At 43.7% G+C, this 19,733-nt stretch overlaps 1 protein-coding gene across 5 annotated transcripts in view; it reads right to left on the bottom strand.

The window, feature by feature from the left end:
• The window catches only part of LOC149124736 (uncharacterized), a 273,153-nt gene extending 259,878 nt beyond the window's left edge, over positions 1-13,275 (bottom strand). For 2 of the 5 annotated variants that reach the window (XR_016212991.1, XR_016212992.1), the window contains exons 1-2: positions 8,886-13,275; positions 8,552-8,657 (exon numbers count right to left, since the gene is read on the bottom strand). Coding sequence is in view for 1 of the 5 variants with exons in the window: in XM_089303893.1 (XP_089160019.1) it covers positions 9,239-9,409; positions 9,934-9,942 (180 nt within the window). In the remaining 4 variants the exon portion in view is untranslated. The remainder of the gene's footprint in view (positions 1-8,551; positions 8,658-8,885) is intronic. The other 3 variants (XR_016212994.1, XR_016212995.1, XM_089303893.1) reach the window with 2 other exon arrangements.
• Positions 13,276-19,733: the final 6,458 nt, after the last annotated feature.

Raw genomic sequence — 19,733 nt, forward strand, 5'->3', positions numbered from 1 at the left:
GGCTAATAGAAACAAACTGCTCTAACACTTCGGCTCCTATGGACAGGTGACAGGAATAACCAGAAAACTGAAGAACAGACTAGGACCATCTCTTCCTTTTCCTCCTCACCACAGGACGTGGTTGAGGGACAGGAATGCTTATGAGTTCTACTTTGATGAGGGCCAGGCATTGCCAACACTCTAAAAGAGGGATTTAGGGAATTACTGATGACAGGAAATCCAATCAAAAGCTGCAGCTTTCTCTAGTCGGTAGATACTCCAGCCTCTAGAGAACCTTACCACCAACACTGTAATTTTCATCATCTTATAAGCCTCTGTGTATTGACCATTTGCATTTTCCATGCAATGCACAGTCCTTACAACAAACCCTATCTAACAAATAGTATTTTCCCTTTTTGATGGAAGTAAGAACTGAAGCCGAAGTCACTTGCCTGAGGTGGCTCAGCTTCCAGCAGAACAGTCCCCACCCAAACTTAAGCCCATCTGACACCAGCACAAGAAAGGTGTTGGTAAAATTAGATATATCTCAACTCCAGCAAAATTCCCAAAGATCAAGAACAATGTGAGAGTGGCGCACAGGGGGCAAAGCAGCTACGAATCTACTCAGGATGTCCAAATCCTCAATCGCAGTGCCTGGGTTTGAGTCCCAATGCTGCTCCCCATTCCAGCTTCCGTCTAATGTACCCCCTAGGAAGCAGCAGGTGATGGCTCAAGTAGTGGGTCCCTGCTGCCCACATGGGAGACTCACATTGAGTTAAATGGCTCCTGGCTTGAGCCTGGCCCAGCCCCAGCTGTTTTAGGGCACTCTGGGAGTAAACCAGTAGATGAGAGTGGGCAATCTCCATCTGTTTATCTGTCTTTCTTGCTGCCCTTCAAACAAATTAACAAGTAAATAACATTTTTAGAAATAATAATGTGAGAGCCAAGGGCTATCCAAAATCTAAGACAGAAATCTAGAACTCCATATAAAACCAGTTCTAACAGATTAGCCTAGCACCTCAAGAGTTGAAACAGCAAGAAGACTGGAGAAAAGGCCTTCTTTGGATATTTCTGTTGGGCTTCCAGGGCATTCTTCCTCTCTTTGCCTCTCCTTGGAAGTACAGAGAGAGGTAGGTCCTCATTAACCAAAGCCAAGTAGAAAAACTCCACATGGACACTAGCAAAGTTTAACACGTTTGCTCAACTTCAAAAAACAAAAACTGGCCATCCATTCCCACTTGGAAGATTAGAGGGAAAATATGGCAGGCTGAAGAGAGGGAGCTGCATTGGGAATGAGCTGCTACACTATTGATGTGGGAAAGGAGTAGTAGTAGTATTGTGTTCCAGAGTCTAGATGCCAGCTCTGCCATTGTGGGGAGCAGATCTGAGACCCTTTTTTAAAGGTCCCCCAGAAGGACAAGGCCTCAGAGGTAGAGAGGCCCAGGCACTACAGGGCACCAGAAGCCAAAGGCAAAGTGGGAGAGAAAGGTGCTAACTTCCAGGCACGCCTGCATTCTAAAGCCAGCAAGGAAGCAAGCAACAACTGCAGCAGAGAAAGAACCACGCCCAGACTGCAGCTTCCAGGCCACACAGAGCACTGACCCTTCCCTCCCGATCTGCTCTCTGGCTGAGCCAGTCCTGAAGGAGGCAGAGGCACCTGCCTTCCAGAGGAGGTGGGGGGGTGGGGGGTGGGCTGTGCCAGATCTCATCAACAGGGGAAGGAAGCTGATCTCAGTCAGCCCTCCTACTGCCGGCTCCCCAGCCTGAAGCAGAACGGAGATGAAGCTGAAAGAAATTGAAAGATTTTACACAGCACCGATCTAGATAGAAACGATGTGATTATTAGACTGAAATCAGATTTAAATGCAAAAACAAGGGTGGGGATTACTGATTTGCCTAGAAGTACGATGAAACCCACTTGAAACATCCTGCAGGAACCAAGGATGGGAGAGAGTCACTGAGGCTGCTTCACGGGCATTTCTTTTGTTTTTCAACATACTATCTTTAAATAGCATATTTTTAATTCACATTAAGTCAAAGGCTTAATGGATCTACTAAATAAAGAGGTCAACAAATGCAAAGTTAAAATACTATAGTCCACGGGAAAACTGGAAAAGGGTAAAACCAAAAATCAAATGAAAAGACATTCAACTTCACTTATAAACATTTTTAAATAATCATAAAATCATTAAAACTATTATATATATATATATATTCCTATCCATTTGTTTGACAAACATTTAAAACAAAATTTGACAAAACACTAACAGGCATTTCCAAACCAGATGAAATGCCTTCATGCTTGTCCCTCCTGGGCCAGCTCAGTCTGTGTATGCCATAGGCACACTTGATCCCTCATCATGTATTTTATAAAAATCCTCTTCTGTGGCCTGCTTTGTTTTTCAGAGACTTCTATTTTTAAGGGTTGTGCAAGGTCATGAACACCGTGAATTCTCTACGTTACAATCTTCCACCACCTTATCTGTAACTGTCTGGTAACCCCACCCACCTTTACATGGAGAAATTAGACTCCCAGTTATGCACAGTCAATGAATCATGAAGCTTTTGCATTTCCAGATCCTGCCCGAATCATCTATTTCTGCTTCCTATGTTTTAAGCCAATCTCTTGGTGCCTACTTCAGAAGATGCCAGAGGAATTCATTAGGTCTAAGTGCTTTGAGATCCCCTGAAGCAATTATTTCTGAAGGACTACCGCATATAAGCAGGGGAGACATGTGATGAGAAGCAATTATCCATCGGCAGCACTTACACTCACACGGAAAGAAATCAGGCTGAGAACGACAGCCAGGAGGTAAAATCAACATCCTCCATATATACTACACTTCGATTTCGGCTTTCACTTTGCATTTTGTTTAATTTGTCTGTATCTTCATTTTTTTATTTCAAAGACTGAGAGAGAGACAGAGAGAAAGACTGATCTGTCTGATGGTTCATTCACCAAATGCCCACTGCACCCAGGGCTAAGCCAAGAGGAAGCCAGGAGCCTGGGATCCCATCCAGCTCTCCCACATGGGTGGCAGGGACTCAAGTACTTGAGCCATCACCTGCTGCCTACCAGTGTGCACATTAGCAGGAAGCTGGAATTAGAAACAGAGTAGCTGGGATTTGAAGCAGGCACTCCAACAGGGGATGCATGGGTACCAAGTAGTATCTTAACCAACATGCCAAATGCCCATCCCATTTTGTATTTTTCTTTTTTTAACTTTTATTTAATAAATATAAATTTCCAAAGTACAGTTTATGGATTACAAAGGCTTCCACCCCCCATAACTTCCCTCCCATCCGCAACCCTCCCATCTCCTGCTCCCTCTCCCATTCCATTCACAACAAGATTCGTTTTCAATTATCTTTATATACAGAAGATCAATTTAGTATATATTAAGTAAAGATTTCAACAGTTTGCACCCGCACAGAATATAAAGTATAAAATACTGTTTGAGTACATTAATGTTATAGCATTAATTCACATTATACAACACATTAAGGATATAGATCCTACATGAGGAGTAAGTGCACAGTGACTCCTGTTGTTGAACAATTGACACTCTTATTTATGGCATCAGTAATCACCCGAGGCTCTTGTCATGAGTTGCCAAGGCTATGGAAGCCTCTTGAGTTTGCTGACTTCGATCTTATTTAGACAAGGTCATAGTCAAAGTGGAAGTTCTCTCCTCCCTTCAGAGAAAGGACCTCCTTCTTTGATGGCCCCGTTCTTTCCACTGGGATCTCACTCACAGAGATCTTTTATTTAGGTCATTTTTTTTTTTTGCCACAGTGTCTTGGCTTTCCATACCTAAAATACTCTCATGGTCTCTTCAGCCAGATCCAAATGCCTTAAGGGCTGATTCTGAGCCCAGAGTGCTATTTACGACATCTGTCATTCTATGAGTCTGCTGTGTATCCCACTTCCCATGTTGGATCGTTCTCTCCCTTTTCAATTCTATTAGTATTAGCAGACACTAGCCTTTTTTATGTGATCTCTTTGACTCTTAGACCTATCATTATGATCAATTGTGAACTGAAATTGATCACTTGGACTAGTGTGATGGCATTATACATGCCACCTTGATGGGAATGAATTGGAATCCCCTGGCACATTTCTCTAACTACCATTTGGGGGGAACTCTACATGTAGCACATATGGGTAAGACAATCTAAACATGCCCCAGCTTAGGGTTCTCAAATACATTGAGTTCAGACAGCTCCAAAGTACATGTGACTTTGAAGCCCACTGAGCACCAACAGACCCTGCTGAGTTCCGGGGTCCTGAAGCAGACACTGTCAGTGCCCTACCACAAATCATGAGGTCTTCTAACTGCAGAATGCACTGCTTAACTAACAGCCTGGGGGCTTCTCTGTCACCCAGAGCCTGCTATGCCTGTGCTTACAGCAAACTGAATGTGCCCAAAAGTTAGACTCTTCCAAACCTAGCAGTGGCTTCAACCAATGGCTTACTAGTGTTACCTTTGTGGCTATTCCAGCCTTCTTGTCCTCCCAGTGAGATCACCGAGATGACATATTCTATACTAAACACTTGTGTTCACTCCACAGAATTAAATCTGTCTTGACAACTCAACCATGATTAGTGTTTTGTAAATTTACCTTCAAATGACTAGTTCTACCAAATCTTTGTTTTGGAGCATGCTTCAATGGAAGTGCAGAATGAGAATAGTTGGTAACTGTCGCTCCCCCTCTTCGCGGAGGAACGACACAGGACCCTGCGCTGTTCTTTCGTCTGCTCGGCCCTTCCCGGGTTTGCTGCTGGTTCTTCCCGGGTTGGCTACCGACCCTTCCACCTCCGTGGAAGGGCGGTTCCCCCTGGCCACTTTCCCCACTTCCGCAGGGGAGCGGCACACCGCAGGCCGGCTCTCTCGGGGGCTGCACAGGTGTTCCTTCAGATAGATGTTCCTGGTGCATGTTGTCTCTCTCCTCCTTTATAGTCCTCTTCCACCAATCCCAACTCTGCTACCCACACGCCGAGTACGCTGCTCTCCTCCAATCAGGAGCAGGTCCTACAGTTTATTGGTTGAACTGGAGGCAGCTGTGTAGAAGCTGTTTCTCCCTTCTCAGCGCCATATTGTGGGAGAGCAGATGCATAGAATAAGTCTTAATTCCAGTAACTTAGTCTAGTCCGAGTTGCTCCCAGTTGCTCCCCACAGTAACAGAAATGATTCAAGGGAACAAAGTCATCTAATAGATTCTGGAATTGGATAGTGGGTAAATTGTGGAGAGTGAAAGTTTGTGTTTAATCAAAGCGTTATAATTATGAAAACCCTCACTGGGATATTAGAATGGAATTAAAGTGAAAGAAGATGCCCTAGCTTATATAATGTCAACAGACTTTGAGAGATTACTACAAGAACCTTAAAAGTTGTTGATGACTTGCTTGTTAAATGTCACTGATGCACTAAAAGAAAAACACTGAAACTCAGGTCAGCCAATCAGAACATTGTGTGAAAATCAAAAAGAAGACACCCCTGATAGCATTTAAAGACCATTAGCTCTCCAGAAGCAGACAAGGATTCCACTGTCAACACTATTACTCCATATAGTTCTGGAGGATTTATACAGAGACATTGGGAAAGAAGAAAAAAAATCAAAGAGATACAAATTGGAAATGAGAAGATAAAATTATTCCTGTTTGCAGATGACATTCTTTTATACAGGGGATTCAAAAGACTCCACTCAGAGACTATTAAAAATGATAAGAGAATTTAGCAAAGTTCCTGGATATAAAAAAAATAAACACACAAAAATCAGTAACATTCTTAACATCAACAATGATGTGGCTGATAAAGAACTTGTATGATCAGTCCCACTCACAATAACTATTAAAAAAATGTGAAGGCTGGCGCTGTGGCACGGTGGGTAAGCCTGCTACTTGCAGGGCTGGCATCCCATATGGGTGCCAGTTCAACTCCTGGCTGCTCCACCTCAGATCCGGTTCTCTGCTATGGCCTGAGAAAGCAATAAAAGATGGCCCAAGTCCTTGGGCCCCTGCACCCACATGGGAGACCCATAAGAAGCTCCTGGCTCCTGGCTTCAGATTGGCTCAGCTTCAGCCACCCGCAGCTAATTGAAGAGTGAACCAGTAGATGGAAGACCTCTCTCTCCCTCGCCTGCCTGCCCGCCCTCCTCTCTCTCTCTCTCTCTCTGCCTCTCCTTCCCTCTATGTGTAACTCTTTCAAATAAATAAATCCTTTAAAAAATGTAAATACCTTGAGATAAATTTAATCAAGTATGTGAAAGATCTCTACAATGCAAATTATAAAACATCAGTGAAAGAAATAAAGACACAAAAGATGGAAAAATTTTCCATGCTAATCTTTTTGAGAAATTTATATCATCAAAATGTCCATACTATCCAAAGCAATTTACAGATTTAATGTAATTTTCATCAAAATTTTGAAGAGGTTCTTCATATAATTGGAAAAAAAAAAACTAAAATTATAGGGAAACACAAAAGATTCTGAATACATAAAGCAATCTTAAATGATAACACAAACCTGGAGCCATCACAATAGTATATTTCAAGACATACTGCAAGGCCATTATAACCAAAACAGCATTGTACTGGCATAAAAAGAGACATGTACACCAATGGAACAGAACAGAAACCCCAGAAATGAATCTACACATCTACATCAACTAGTCTCTGACAAACAATAGAGAAAGGGCTTTCTTTTCAAAAGTGTTGGGAAAGTTGGATTTCCACATGCAGAAGTTTGAAACAAGACCCCTATTTCACCCCATATAAAATTCAACTCAAAATGAATAATCTAAATTTAAGACCTGAAAATATCAAACTACTAAGCAGAACATATAGAGGAAATACTGCAAGACATTGGCCCACACAAACACTTTTGGGTAAGACCCCAAAAGCACAGGCAACAAAGCAAAAATAGAAAAGAAGCCAAGAAACTTCTGCAGAGCAAAGGAAACACACAACAAAGTGAATGTACAACTGAAAGAATTGGGAAAAATTTTTGCAAACTGTACACTTGATAAATTATTTATATTCAAAATACATGAGGAATTCGAGAAACTCAACAACAAAATGAGCAATCCAGTTAAGAAATGGGCAAATATGTGAATAAACATTTTTTTCAAGAAAATACAAATGCCAAATAGGCATATGAAAAAATGCTCTGAATCATTAGCCATCAGAGAAATGCAATAAAAAACACAATGAGGTATATCACTTCATTCCAGTTAGAATGGCTGTTAACCAAAAACCAAAAAATGACACGCTGGGTAAAACTGGGGAGATAGGGGTACCTAAAACATTATTGATGCAAATGCAAATTAGCACAGCCAATATGGAAAACAGTGTTAGAGACACTTCAGAAAACTAAAAATGGATTTACCATATGACCCAGACCTCTGACTTCTGACAATATATTCAAAGGAAGTAAAATCAATATATGATATAGATATCTTCACATCATTTTCATAGTACCCCAAGTCACAATAGCAAAGATATGAAACCAATATAAATATCTATCCATGGATGATTAAATAAAATGTGCTATATACACACATTACTCAGCCATAAGTAAATGAATTGCTGACATTTGCAACAAAATGGATCAAAGTAGAGATCATTATGCTAACTGAAATAAGCCAGATGCAAAAAGAAAAAATCACATATTTTCTCTCATTTGTCAAAGTTCATATAGAGTATAAAAATTGTGAGGATGTCACATTAACAGATATAGTTATAAACATTGCTTTCCTGAATTATACCATCTCCATGACAATAAAGCCTTCTTTTACCTATGTTACAGTCATTGCCATGAATCCCTTATCCTGATATTAAAATCCCTGTTTTCGGGGCCGGCGCCATGGCTCACTTGGCTAATCCTCTGCCTGTGTCACCGGCATCCCATATGGGCACCAGGTTCTAGTCCCGGCTGCTCCTCTTCCAGTCCAGCTCTCTGCTGTGGCCTGGGAAGGCAGTGGAGGATGGCCCAAGTGCTTGGGTCCTGCACCCGCATGGGAGACCAGGAGAAGCACCTGGCTCCTGGCTTCCGATCGGTGCAGCGCCAGACATAGCAGCCATTTGGGGGGTGAACCAATGGAAGAAGACCTTTCTCTCTGTCTCTCTCTCTCACTGTCTATAACTCTACCTGTCAAATTAAAAAAAAATCCGTTTTCAAGAAAAAAAGCATATATATGTATATGTATGTATATAGTATCTACAAATGAAGGGCATTTGGAAAATGTTAAAAATTGACAAACTTTGTCACAAAAAATATAAAGACTATTAACTCTGTATCTGAAAAGTCAACTATTGAATATTGAATACAGATCTTGAAAGTGAGATTGGCAATTATTTAAAAAAAAATAAATACTGCTGAATTCAGAATCTCAGCAAGTCTAGGAAAGTCCCCAGATAGAACAGGAGTGGGATTCAGAAAGCTAGGGTGGTGACATCTGGCTAGATACACACACAAAACATGAATTCCCAGGTTCCACTACACTTTTCAGATCAGCAAAAGCTGTGAACATAGCAACTCTCGTTTGTCTTTCTCTCATACAAAATCCTCACCTGTAGCCGACAATGCCTCCCTCCTCCAGAGCTGCCCGAGACTCCTGATTGTTTCCAGGACAGTGACTAGGGTCAAGTCTTAGCAAGATGAGACCAAACGTCCCTGCTATGAGATGGAAGAAATTATCTATGAAAACCTGACTAATGCAGGACTTTCTTGCTAAGTAACAGGAAAAAGTAGAACATGCTCCGGAAATGGTTCTTGATGATAGGGACCCAAAGGAGGTGGGACATAATGTTAAGGAAATGGGGGGGGGCTACTAAATGTTGGGAGGATTCTCCCAAGGTTTAGGATTGTGCATCCTGACAAAAATACCGCTTTTGAACTTCATACCTTGCAAGAATAGCTCCTCAAAGCTGGGAGAAAAGATGGTTCAACCATACATGAGATGAGATGCCAGAACTTGGCAATACTTTGGCAGAGTACTGAGGAACGAGTCGAAGCTAAGAAAAGTGACCTGCTGGATAGCATGAGTTGCACAGCTTCAAGGAGCCAGCTAGATGTTTGCGTTCCTCAGGAGGCCGGAAAACACTCCCTTTGCTGCAGAATTAAGGAAGGTGCTAATAAGAGACACATGAGCATAAAAAGATAGTGCTGGCAGGAACCAGTGGTGAGGGCTTTGCCGGCAGTACGGTTCTGCTTGTGTTGCAGGCACCTGCCTCAGCATGAGTAGGGCTCTGGCTTACCTGTGGGCCCGGTGAGCGAGCTTGCATCTGTCTGCTGTCAGTGATCCAGGCGACTGGGGGTGGCAGGTGACTGCAGGTGACAAGTGTCTTCCTGTGCGGTCCTGGAACCGCACTTCTGCCTGCAACAAGCTGCCTGGCCCAAGGGGTCCCGCCGCAGTGAAGAACGGGGAGCTGCAAGCAAAGAAGCCTGAAGCTCACCACCACCGCTGCCTCTTCTGACTTTCCAAGCGGCGCTGGGAGACGCAGGAACACCTCCGGCACCATTTTGCCCTCAGCACCTGCACGCACGATCGCCCAGGCAGGTTTGGGGGTGTGAAATTTGCTTGTGTTGGAGGAAGCCCCTCACGGATGACCACCTTCATCAGCCGTGTGGCAGCAGAGCTGGGCCTTGACCGCCCAGGGGAAGACAATCCACCATCTCTGTGGGGATCCACTGCTCCCCACATAGAAAATCAGGCCAGAGCTATCAGTCACCCACGGCGTGGGCACTCCCTCCGTCGCGATCATGCGGGATGTGTTCATACAAGCCTCTATGCTCCAAGGTCACGGCCATCTGCGTTGGAGGGATAATCGGTCCCGACCCCGGCTCCATGGTCATCCCCAGTCAGGTGGTGGGTGCCCACTTCAGACCCGAGTGTGAAATTATCCTGGGCGAGCAGCTGGTGCAGGAGCTGATGTCACCTGAGAGCGCTCACCTCCATCATGGCGATGCCCTGTGCACCTGTGCCAGAGGACCGACTGGGCGGTGCCCTCTGCTCCTCCACCAAGGACAAGCAGGCCTACCCGCAGGCGGCCCATGGCCCTGACATCCGCAGCGTGAAATGGAAGCTTCTGACGAGGCCACCGCGAACAGCGCGTGTGTGCCACCTTTCTGGTCCACCTGCTCGAAGGCCAGATCAGCAGCCCTCCGGAGGTGCTCTCCGCTGCCCAGCAGAGGCCGCAGCGGCTGATGGGCTACGTCATCAAGCGCCTTGGGAAGGCTTGACGCCACGCTGCCCAAGCGCAGGTGGCTGTAATTACTTGACTATAAAACCATTGTCCAAACTTAGCTTTGTTGCGAATTCAAACACGGTAGACTTAAGAGTTCAGGGGATTTGGTTGCTTTTCAGAGACAAGGGATTTTGAATTAGCCACTCAAGGATTTTATTTTTAATGCTCCATTAACACATTTCCAGCAAGAAATGAAAAGTAATTTTGAGAGCCGGCTGATCTCTGCAGGCTGGAACTGATGGTAGGGGTGATGCTAGGCACCTGGGCTGCCAGGTGTCAATGGGAATGATGGGATTCTGGCACTGCAGAGAGCAGGTGGCAATACTTAAGCATCAGAATCAAGGGGCTGTAGTAACCACAACAGCAACAAGGCTAAAATGGCATCAGAGAACTCACAGAAGCCTGTGGCAATGGTGTTCCTCCAGGTGACATAGATTCCAGACCTGAGCTAGTCTCAGACTCAAAGCCCACTGGTGGAAGAAGATTCTGCGACTCCTGTGACACCACAGCAAATATAAACAGAAGTGATTTGCTCAGTTCTTCCCCAAGATTATAATAAAGACAATGAATGCTGTGACTATTTGAAGACTGCTGGCTATAGTGTATGAGATGTCACTATTGGTGACTCCACTTCTGATCCAGCCTCCTGCTAGTGTGCCTGGGGAAGGCAGCAGAAGATGGCCCATGTATTTGGGCACCAGCCACCCATGTGGGAGACCAGGATGGAGTTCTTTGCTCCTGGGTTTGGCCTGACCCAGCCCTGGCTGTTGAAGGCATTTGGGGGAATGTATGAGCAGATGGAAGATTCTCTCTCTCTCTCTCTCTCTCTCTCTCTCTCTCTTTCATGCTTTCAAATAAGTCTTTTTTAAGATGGTGCTATTAGGAGACTTGAAACACTATTAGAGTCCTACAGTTAGAAGGTGAGCCTGCAGGTGCAAGGTAATAAAAGGAGCTCTGCACCATGTCCTTGGTAGCCATTTTCCCAGAATCTGAGTGCTTAATCAGAATGGATACATTTAGCAGCTGGCATAATCCTTACCTTGGTTCTCTAACCTATGGACTGAGACCCACAGTAGTAGGAAAAACAACCTATAACCTCCTAAATTTGCCTGTTCCTGCCATATAGGATTGTACATTGAAGTAATACTACAATATCCAGGAAGGAATGGAAGATTAGTGTCACCCTCAAAGAGAATGCAAGATAGCATTCCCCAAAAAATACCTCATTACTTTACCCATCTCCTCCCTGCAAACAAACCCACATAGGCCATAGGAAAAGACAGTGAACCACAGTCAACTAAACAGTAGCCATAGCCATGCAGCAGTGCTGGCTGTGGTATCTTTACAGAAGAGATGAACAAAGTCTCTGGAATACATTGTGCAGCCATCTACCAGTAAAAGGAGTTCGTCTCAATCCCCTACAGAAAAGAGTATCAGATGAGGTTTATGTTCCCTGGGACTGAATAGCAGGCTGCATTAATGGTCTTGCAACAGGGCTGTGTGAACTTTCCTGCTCCCTGTAACCAGGGCAGTCCAAAAGAACTCCGGCATCTGGATGTCTGACAGAACGTCATGCTAGTTCACTAAATGGCTGGTATTATGTTAACTGGACCTGGGAAGCAGGGAGTGGTAAGGCCAGGTATCATGGATGCCATAACAGGACAAGGATACTAGTGGGAAGATTCAGTGGCCTGACTCACTGGCAAGATTTTAGGCATCTGGAGCATGCTGGGATATCCTCTCCAAGGTGGGGGACAAATTACTGCACTGTCACATAGAATACTAAGAAAGAAGAACATAGTGTAAGTACCTTTGAATTCTGAAGAAAATACACACCATACTTGGCAATACTACTTCAACTTGTTTATCAAGTGCCTTGAAAATCTGCCATAATCAAGTGAAACTCAGAGCAAAAGGGCTCAGACCATGCTGCTATCAAACCCACCGCTGGGGACATATTACCAAGCAGATGCCAAGAGGTCATGTTCTATGGTAGAGTCTCTGGCAAGCCCTATAAGGAATCAAAAACCTAATCTCTTGGCTTCTGAAGCAAGACAGAACTTCACAGTAAAGAATAATTCACTTTTCAAAATTTAGCTTTTAGAATGATAACTATATCACACATTTGTCCAAACCTCCAGATTATAAATTTAGATGGCACTCTGTTATACAAAGGACATAATATGTTAAGGTTGTATGAGGCAGATGTGAAAGTGATAACTGAGTTACATGTTGAAGCAACCCAGATCCTGCCATTAATTTCTACAGCATTGACCACTGTGTTCACACCTATGGCTTTGTAGAGGATTCCCCGAGAGCAGCTGATAAAGATTGAAATATCCTGGGCCTGATTTAGAATGGGCCATTGCACTGAGCAGAAAATGGACATCTGCTCCACTGTAACAGCCTACTCAGAGCTAAACATAAAGACTATAGTGAGGGAAAATCTTCCAAGGGATTCTGTACTCCTAGTGGTCAGCTAAGTGTGGAAGGAGAGTGGCATGTGGTAGGATAAACTTGGATTCCCAGAGCATTGGCCAACAGCTTAACTGATTGGTTAGAGATCTGAAAGGAGTAAGACTGGGATACTGAAAGACTGGAAGCATAGACGTCATGGGGAAAGAGGATGAGGGTAGACTTATCAAAGGGGGCAGAAGGACCCCAGTGGGAAGGCATTCACCTTAAAAGAGGCTCAAAACAAGCAAGTGTAGGCAGTAGAATCTGTCAGACTCTCATCTAGACACCTAATATGTACACAATGAGCTCAGGGATGGAATAACCAGAGGCAAGGATGAAAGCCCTGTGAGGACCCAACAGCACAGGCTCCATCTCATAGAGCCCACAGTGGAAACTGATGCTCAAATTTCTTGAGAGAAATGTCTTTTGGGGAGACCAACCAACAGCTTGATGACAGGTGTATTTCCTCTATTCTGATCACATCACATTTCTTCCATTTTGTAAGGCCACCAGTTTGTCCTTACTGAGATTGATAAATATGCCAGGAATGGATTTTTCCTTCCTGGCTTTTAGTGCCTCAACCAACATTACCAACTAGGAGCTCAAAAGTTCTGATTTATTATAACAAGATGCCGTGTAACATAAACCATGCATTTAATAGAGAAAAAGGTATGACAAAGAGTACATAACCAAGAGATCCACTAGCCCTATACTAGTCTGCATGCTAGAAACTTATAGAATATTTGAATATCACCATGGAGACAGAGCCATGGTATCAGCCAGGGGTAATACTATATGAGGTGGGGGTGTAATACGTACTATGAACCAATGGCTGTTACTGCTTCTATCTATCCTCCTGCTGCATGGGGCATGAGTCTTTTGAGCAGTGCAAGCCGCAGACTGCAGCAGTGGTTCTCAGGGCCCTCAACCAGATGCCTTCAAATTTTACCACTGTGGTACACAGAGCGAGTTCCCAATTATCTAACGGCTCTTTCTGGTGGCCAGAACCTCTGTCCACGGGTGCAGTAGGTCAAAAGTGCCAGCGAATGAATGCCCCCTTACAGCAGCGTTCAACCAGCGACTGAGGGAATTCGGGTATTAATACTAAAGCTCCTTCTACCTTGGAAGGCTAACTCTCAGGCTTTTTGTCCTGCACGGGGTCTATGAGTTCCAGGCAGGCACAGGAGCTCGCTTTATGATGACCCTGTTTCACTCTTACCAGGATATCCTAGGGTTACCCCCCAAATATATTACTTGCACTTGAACTGTTGTCTCAGAACTTATTTCTATGAGGAGGTCTTCAAAAGTTCATGAGAAATGTATATTATGAAAAAACAACGCATGGATTTCACAACTTTTTGCTCAATAAACTTATTTTTCTTTTTTCTTTTTTTTTAATTTGAGAGAGAGACAGATAAACAGAAAGATAGGGCTCCCATCTTCTAGTTCACTCCCCAAATCCCACAACAGCCAGGGCTAGGCCGGGCTGAAGCTGGAAGCCAGAAACTCAATCCAGTTCTCCCACGTGGGGGTAGTAACTGAACTACTTGAGCCCTCACCTCTGTCTCCCAAGCTACACATCAACAGGAAACTGGAGACAGGAGCGGGAACAAGAATACAAACCCAGACACTCCAATGCAGAATGCGGGCATCCTAACCGCTAGGCCAAATGCCCACCTCTAAACTTATCTTTCAATGCTATTTCTTCATGGAATTTTGAAATACCCTCATAGGAAAAACACACACACACACACACACACACACACACACGCTTACAAAGATTCCCAAGCCATTGTTGGAGGAATTTCCATGTGGGACACAAAGTCTTATGGCATGTACAAGACTGCTTTTGCTGGGGCTGGGGCTGTGGTGTAGTAGGCTGTGGGGAGCAACTCGGACTAGACTAAGTTACTGGAATTAAAACTTATTCTATGCATCTGCTCTCCCACAATATGGCGCTGGGAGAGAAGAAAACAGCTTCTACACAGCTGCCTCCAGTTCAGCCAATAAACTGTAGGACTTGCTCCTGATTGGAGGAGAGCAGCGTGCTCGGCGTGTGGGCAGCCGAGTTGGGATTGGCGGAGGAGGACTATAAAGGAGGAGAGAGACGGCATGCACCAGGAACATCTAAGGGGAACATCTAAGGGGAACATCTAAGGGGAACACCTGTGCAGCCCCCGAGAGAGCCGGCTGGCAGTGTGCCACTCCCCTGCGGAAGTGGGGAAAGTGGCCAGGGGGAACCGCCCTTCCACGGAGGTGGAAGGGACAGTAGCCAACCCGGGAAGAACCAGCAGCAAACCCGGGGAGGGCCGAACAGACGAAAGAACAGCGCAGGGTTTAGTGTCGTTCCTCCACGAAGAGGGGGGGCGACAGTAGGCTATGTCTCCACCTGTAGTGCCAGCATCCCATATGGGCACTGATTCATGCTCTGGCTGCTTCTCTTCTGGTCCAGCTCTCTGCTCATGGTCTTGGAAAGCAGTGGAAGATGGCTCAAGTGCTTGGGACCCTGCACCCAAGTAGGAGACCCATAAGAAGCTTCTAGCTCCTGGCTTCAGATTGGCTCAGCTCTAGCCATTGCTGCCATTTGGAGAGTGAACCAGCAGATGGAAGATCTCTCTGTCTCTCCCTCTCTCTGTCTTTAACTCTACCTCTCAAATAAATAAGTAAATCTTAAAAAAGAAAAGACTGCTTCTGTTTGACAGTTAGGGTGTGATATGCTAGGCACAAGTGAAAAGGGAACACAGGCCCTCTTTGGTTCTGCTGGAAAGAGCAAGAGCCAAGAGCCTTGTTGTGGGATGGAGAAGGCTCAGCTATCACTGGGTGGAGGCTCGATCCAATGCCTGTCTCAGTAAATAAATAACCCCTCATCAGGTCCACTCATCTGACATTTCCCAGGAATTGGCCCTCCCTTGTCTTGGACAAACTTTCTGCAATCAGTTCCCTTATTACGAGGTATGCTTCCCTTACTTTCCTTTCTTCTTCACCCCTAGCCCATGCCATGCGCTCCCCAACCATCCTGGTCTCTGCAGGCTTCCTTTAATGATATCCACTCCTATTCAATACTCACTATCCTCTGTTCTTTTCCATTTGACCCAGGAGCCTCATTAAACTCATACTCCATCCCTTTCTCTTCTTGAGTGCAGGGATTTCCATCTGTAACCTCTTCCAGAGGAAAATGAGAAACATTCATACACTATCTTTCATTAGAATCAAAGCAAAGAAAAATCAAAAGCAATCTAAATGACCACATTCAGTTACACATGTGGAAACAAAACACAGGAAATCTTTAACAGGATTTATTTCTTTGTAGTAAAATTACAAGGAGGTTTGAGTCCCTTTATTCTTTTTATGTTGTCCTAAATGTCTCAAACATAAATACATATAACATCTCAAGAAAATACAACTGCATACATCATTATAGAATCTATAGATTTAGAGTAGGCCAAGGACTCTAAATCTGTACTTTTGTCCAGGGTTTTATTTATATTAGGAGCAAGAATATAATACGTTCTTGCTCCTTTGATTTTCAATTTATTTCCCAATAATAGTCTTCCAAATTTAAAACATGTGTAGACAAGTAAAAATAACTCAAGCTCTGTGAATTACAATATCACTTATTTACAGAAGTAATGAAACGCTGAATTCTCTTTCCTATGCATGTACATATACATATAAAATGTATAGCTAATCTAATGAATACTGAATATATTCACAATTTTTAAAATTACTAATCTAGCATCTATAAAAACAATTCTAGATGCAGTTAAGATAAAAGTAAATTTATCTGTATAACAGCTGATTCCATCCAAAAATGAAAGACCTTATTTGAGCCCTGGAAATTTGCACTTTCAGGAAATTTCTCACAAAATAATTACAAATTATCTGGTCTCAGAAGAGTAATAGAAGCACAGGTACTACGCTTGAAGACAATCAAGAGGCTGGTGCTGCGGCTTGGCTGGTATAGCCGCCACCTGCTATGCCGGCATCCCATGTGGGCATTGGTCTGAGTCCCGGCTGCTCTGCTTCTGATCCAGCTCTCTGCTGTGGCCTGGGAAAGCAGTAGAAGATGGCCCAAGGCCTTGGGCCCCTGCACCCACGTGGGAGACCCAGAGGAGGCTCCAGGCTCCTTGCTTTGGATCGGCTCAGCTCTGGCCATTGCGGCCAATTGGGGAGTGAACCAGAGGATGGAAGACTCTCTCTCTCTCTTTCTCACTCTTTCTCTCTCTCTTTCTCTTTCTCTTTCTCTTTCTCTTTCTGCCTTTCCTTCTCTTTCTGTGGAACTCTTTAAAATAAATAAATAAATCTTAAAAAAAAAAAAAAAAGACTATCAAGGGATTCTTTTTGAACTGCTTCCTTCACTCTTGAAGCGCATTCTGGAAAATAGCTCCAAGGCATAGAATGTGCTCCTATGAAACCTCATCTATTCAAATCCTAAGTAGAAAGAAAACGCTAGGAAAGAGTAAGTAAAACTTGAAATTTTTCATTATATTCTGGAAGAAGTTCTTTACTTAGAGTGTCTGGAGTCATTTAACAAAGTACATAAGGAGATAAAATTCAAAATTGTATTACTAGCACTATAAAGTGGAATTAAGTTTAGTGCAAATTAATTTGCTGTAGTTCACAGAAATGAAGAGAGACTATTTGAACAACAAAGAGTCATTTCTGGAATCAATTGGTAGGCACGCATCAAGTTATTAGGTTGAATGACATGAAATTGCCTATGTTTGATCATTTTCTTATTAAACAAATGATAATTTCATGTGGTTCAACCAAATATTTTCTCTTACACTTGCACAACTTCAAAACACTTGAAAATGTAATCTTTTGTTGTGGCACTGATCTAAAAAGCTGCATGCAAAGGATGGCACAGTAGTTTATAATCTGATTTTTGTACATGTGTTAAGCTCAAAGGGGACGGAGGACACAACAGAGGATGATAGTTCAATTTTCTATTAATGTTTAATTCCACATGGCCAAAGAACAAGATCTTATCTGAGGGGGTTCACATAACATAGGTAGTCAGAAAGCATGAATTTAAAATGAACTCTTTTCCCTGCATATCTTGTATTGACTATTACTGTTGTTCTCAATGTGGTACCACTGGCCCAGAACATTATAGCTCCCTCTACCACCTGCATCAGTAAGTGACAAACTCTCAGCAGATGCTTGAACCAATGGGGCCACCTGATCTTGGAACATAAAGCTCCCAAACAGTAAACCAAACTGAACCTTTTTCCCTCCTCAATGCCTCTTTTCAGATATTTTAATTAACTTAACAAAAAAAAAAAAAACTGATACAATGGTGCCAAGATGTTTAGTAGGAAAAAGCACTGGGTAAGTTAGATCCTTGAGACACATTTTCTTGGCTTGCTCTCCTATCAATGAAGAACATACAATCCTAAAACCAACTGCCTTCTGCCCAGGTCCACCCCCAGAGTCTCTTCCTCTGGTATTAGAATGTGGCTTCATTTCTACCTTACACCTTTAGAAGGCAAAGGTAACGTGCATCCTTGAACTTAGAAGATCCCTCAGGGGGGTTTTAAGGGGTGAGGGGTACCATTTATTTCCTCCTTATTAAAAAGCTCTTTTCACTTGCAGACTATCTTTTGTTTCTTTGTATGTTTTGCTGTTTTTTTTAAAGATGTATTTATTTATTTATTTATTTATTTGAAAGGTAGTGTTATGGAGAAGTAGAGGCAGAAAGAGAGGTCATCCGTCTGCTGGCTCACTCCTCAGATGGCCGCGATGGCCAGAGCCAAGAGCCAGGAGCTTCCCCCAGGTCTCCCATGCGAGTACAGGCACCCAAGGACTTGGGTCATCTTCTACTGCTTTCCCAGGCCATAGCAGAGAGCAGGATCAGAAGTGGAGCAGTCAGGACTCAGACCAATGCCCACATGGGATGCTGGCACTGCAATGCAGGCAGTGGCTTCACCCACTTCGCCGCAGCACCGGCCCCACTTGCAGATTTTGATGTCAGCTCTCACTGTTTTCCACTTTTCTGGATATTTCCATTTCTCATACTCATTTCTCCTCCTGTATCCAGACTCTGAATTTGGGGGTTTCTCAGGGCTAAGACGTAAGCCTCCTCTCTTTATCTTCTCTTTCCCCCAAATACATTCTTATTCTATATTTTCTCTTATTTTTTAAAAAAAGATTTATTTATTTGAAATTTAGAATTACAGGGGGAGAGAGAGAGGGAGGAAGAGAGAGAGAATTCACTATCCTCTGGTTCACTCCCCAATTGACCACAAGAGCTAGAGCTGGGCTAGGCCAAAGCCAGGAGCCAGCAGCTTCTTCCAGTTCTCCCACATGGGTGGAAGGGGTCCAAGCACTTGGGCCATCCTCTACTGCTATCCCAGGTGCATTAGCAGGCAGTTGTATTGGAAGTGGAGCAGCGGGGACTCAAATCGGTGCCCATATGGTATGCCGGTCTCACAAGCAGCAGCTTACCCACTGCTCTGCAAGTCCAGTCCCCTTTTCCATATTTTCAGCTCAGTAAATGGCACTTCAATCTCATCAGTTGCCAAAATCAGAAACCTACAGGTCATCTGTGACAATTTCCCTTCCTAAACCACTACAACCATCACTAAGTCCGGTAACGCAACATACAATTATGTGTCTCAACTCCATCCATCTCTTTCAACACCCACTGCCACTTTCCAGCAGTGCCATTGTTATTTCTCCACAGCATTAATAAACACTTAAAAGTACAAACCAGACCAACTCAATATTAAGAGCAAAATCTTTTGAAAGTGTAGAAGATATAAGCCAAGGCTATGCATGATTTGTATCTGTTCTCTGACAATCTTTCCAGCCTCATACTGGGCCACTCTGATGCCCTTGGTCCAATCCAGCCACACTAGGCACCTCACCTGCTCTTCTACTGCCTCCAGTACTCCCCCTACCATTCTGCATCTCTAATCTCTTGGACTTCTGCTTAGATGCCACATTCCTAATGTGAATTTTTCCTGATACCACAAACTGTTAGGTTTCCTCTATTATTCTCCCTCATAGTTTTTCATTAAAGAGCTCTCACAATTTTATTTAT

Source organism: Oryctolagus cuniculus, chromosome 9 (assembly GCF_051225735.1).
Source record: "Oryctolagus cuniculus isolate XC-2025 breed Fujian yellow rabbit chromosome 9, ASM5122573v1, whole genome shotgun sequence".
Lineage (NCBI taxonomy): Eukaryota > Metazoa > Chordata > Mammalia > Lagomorpha > Leporidae > Oryctolagus > Oryctolagus cuniculus.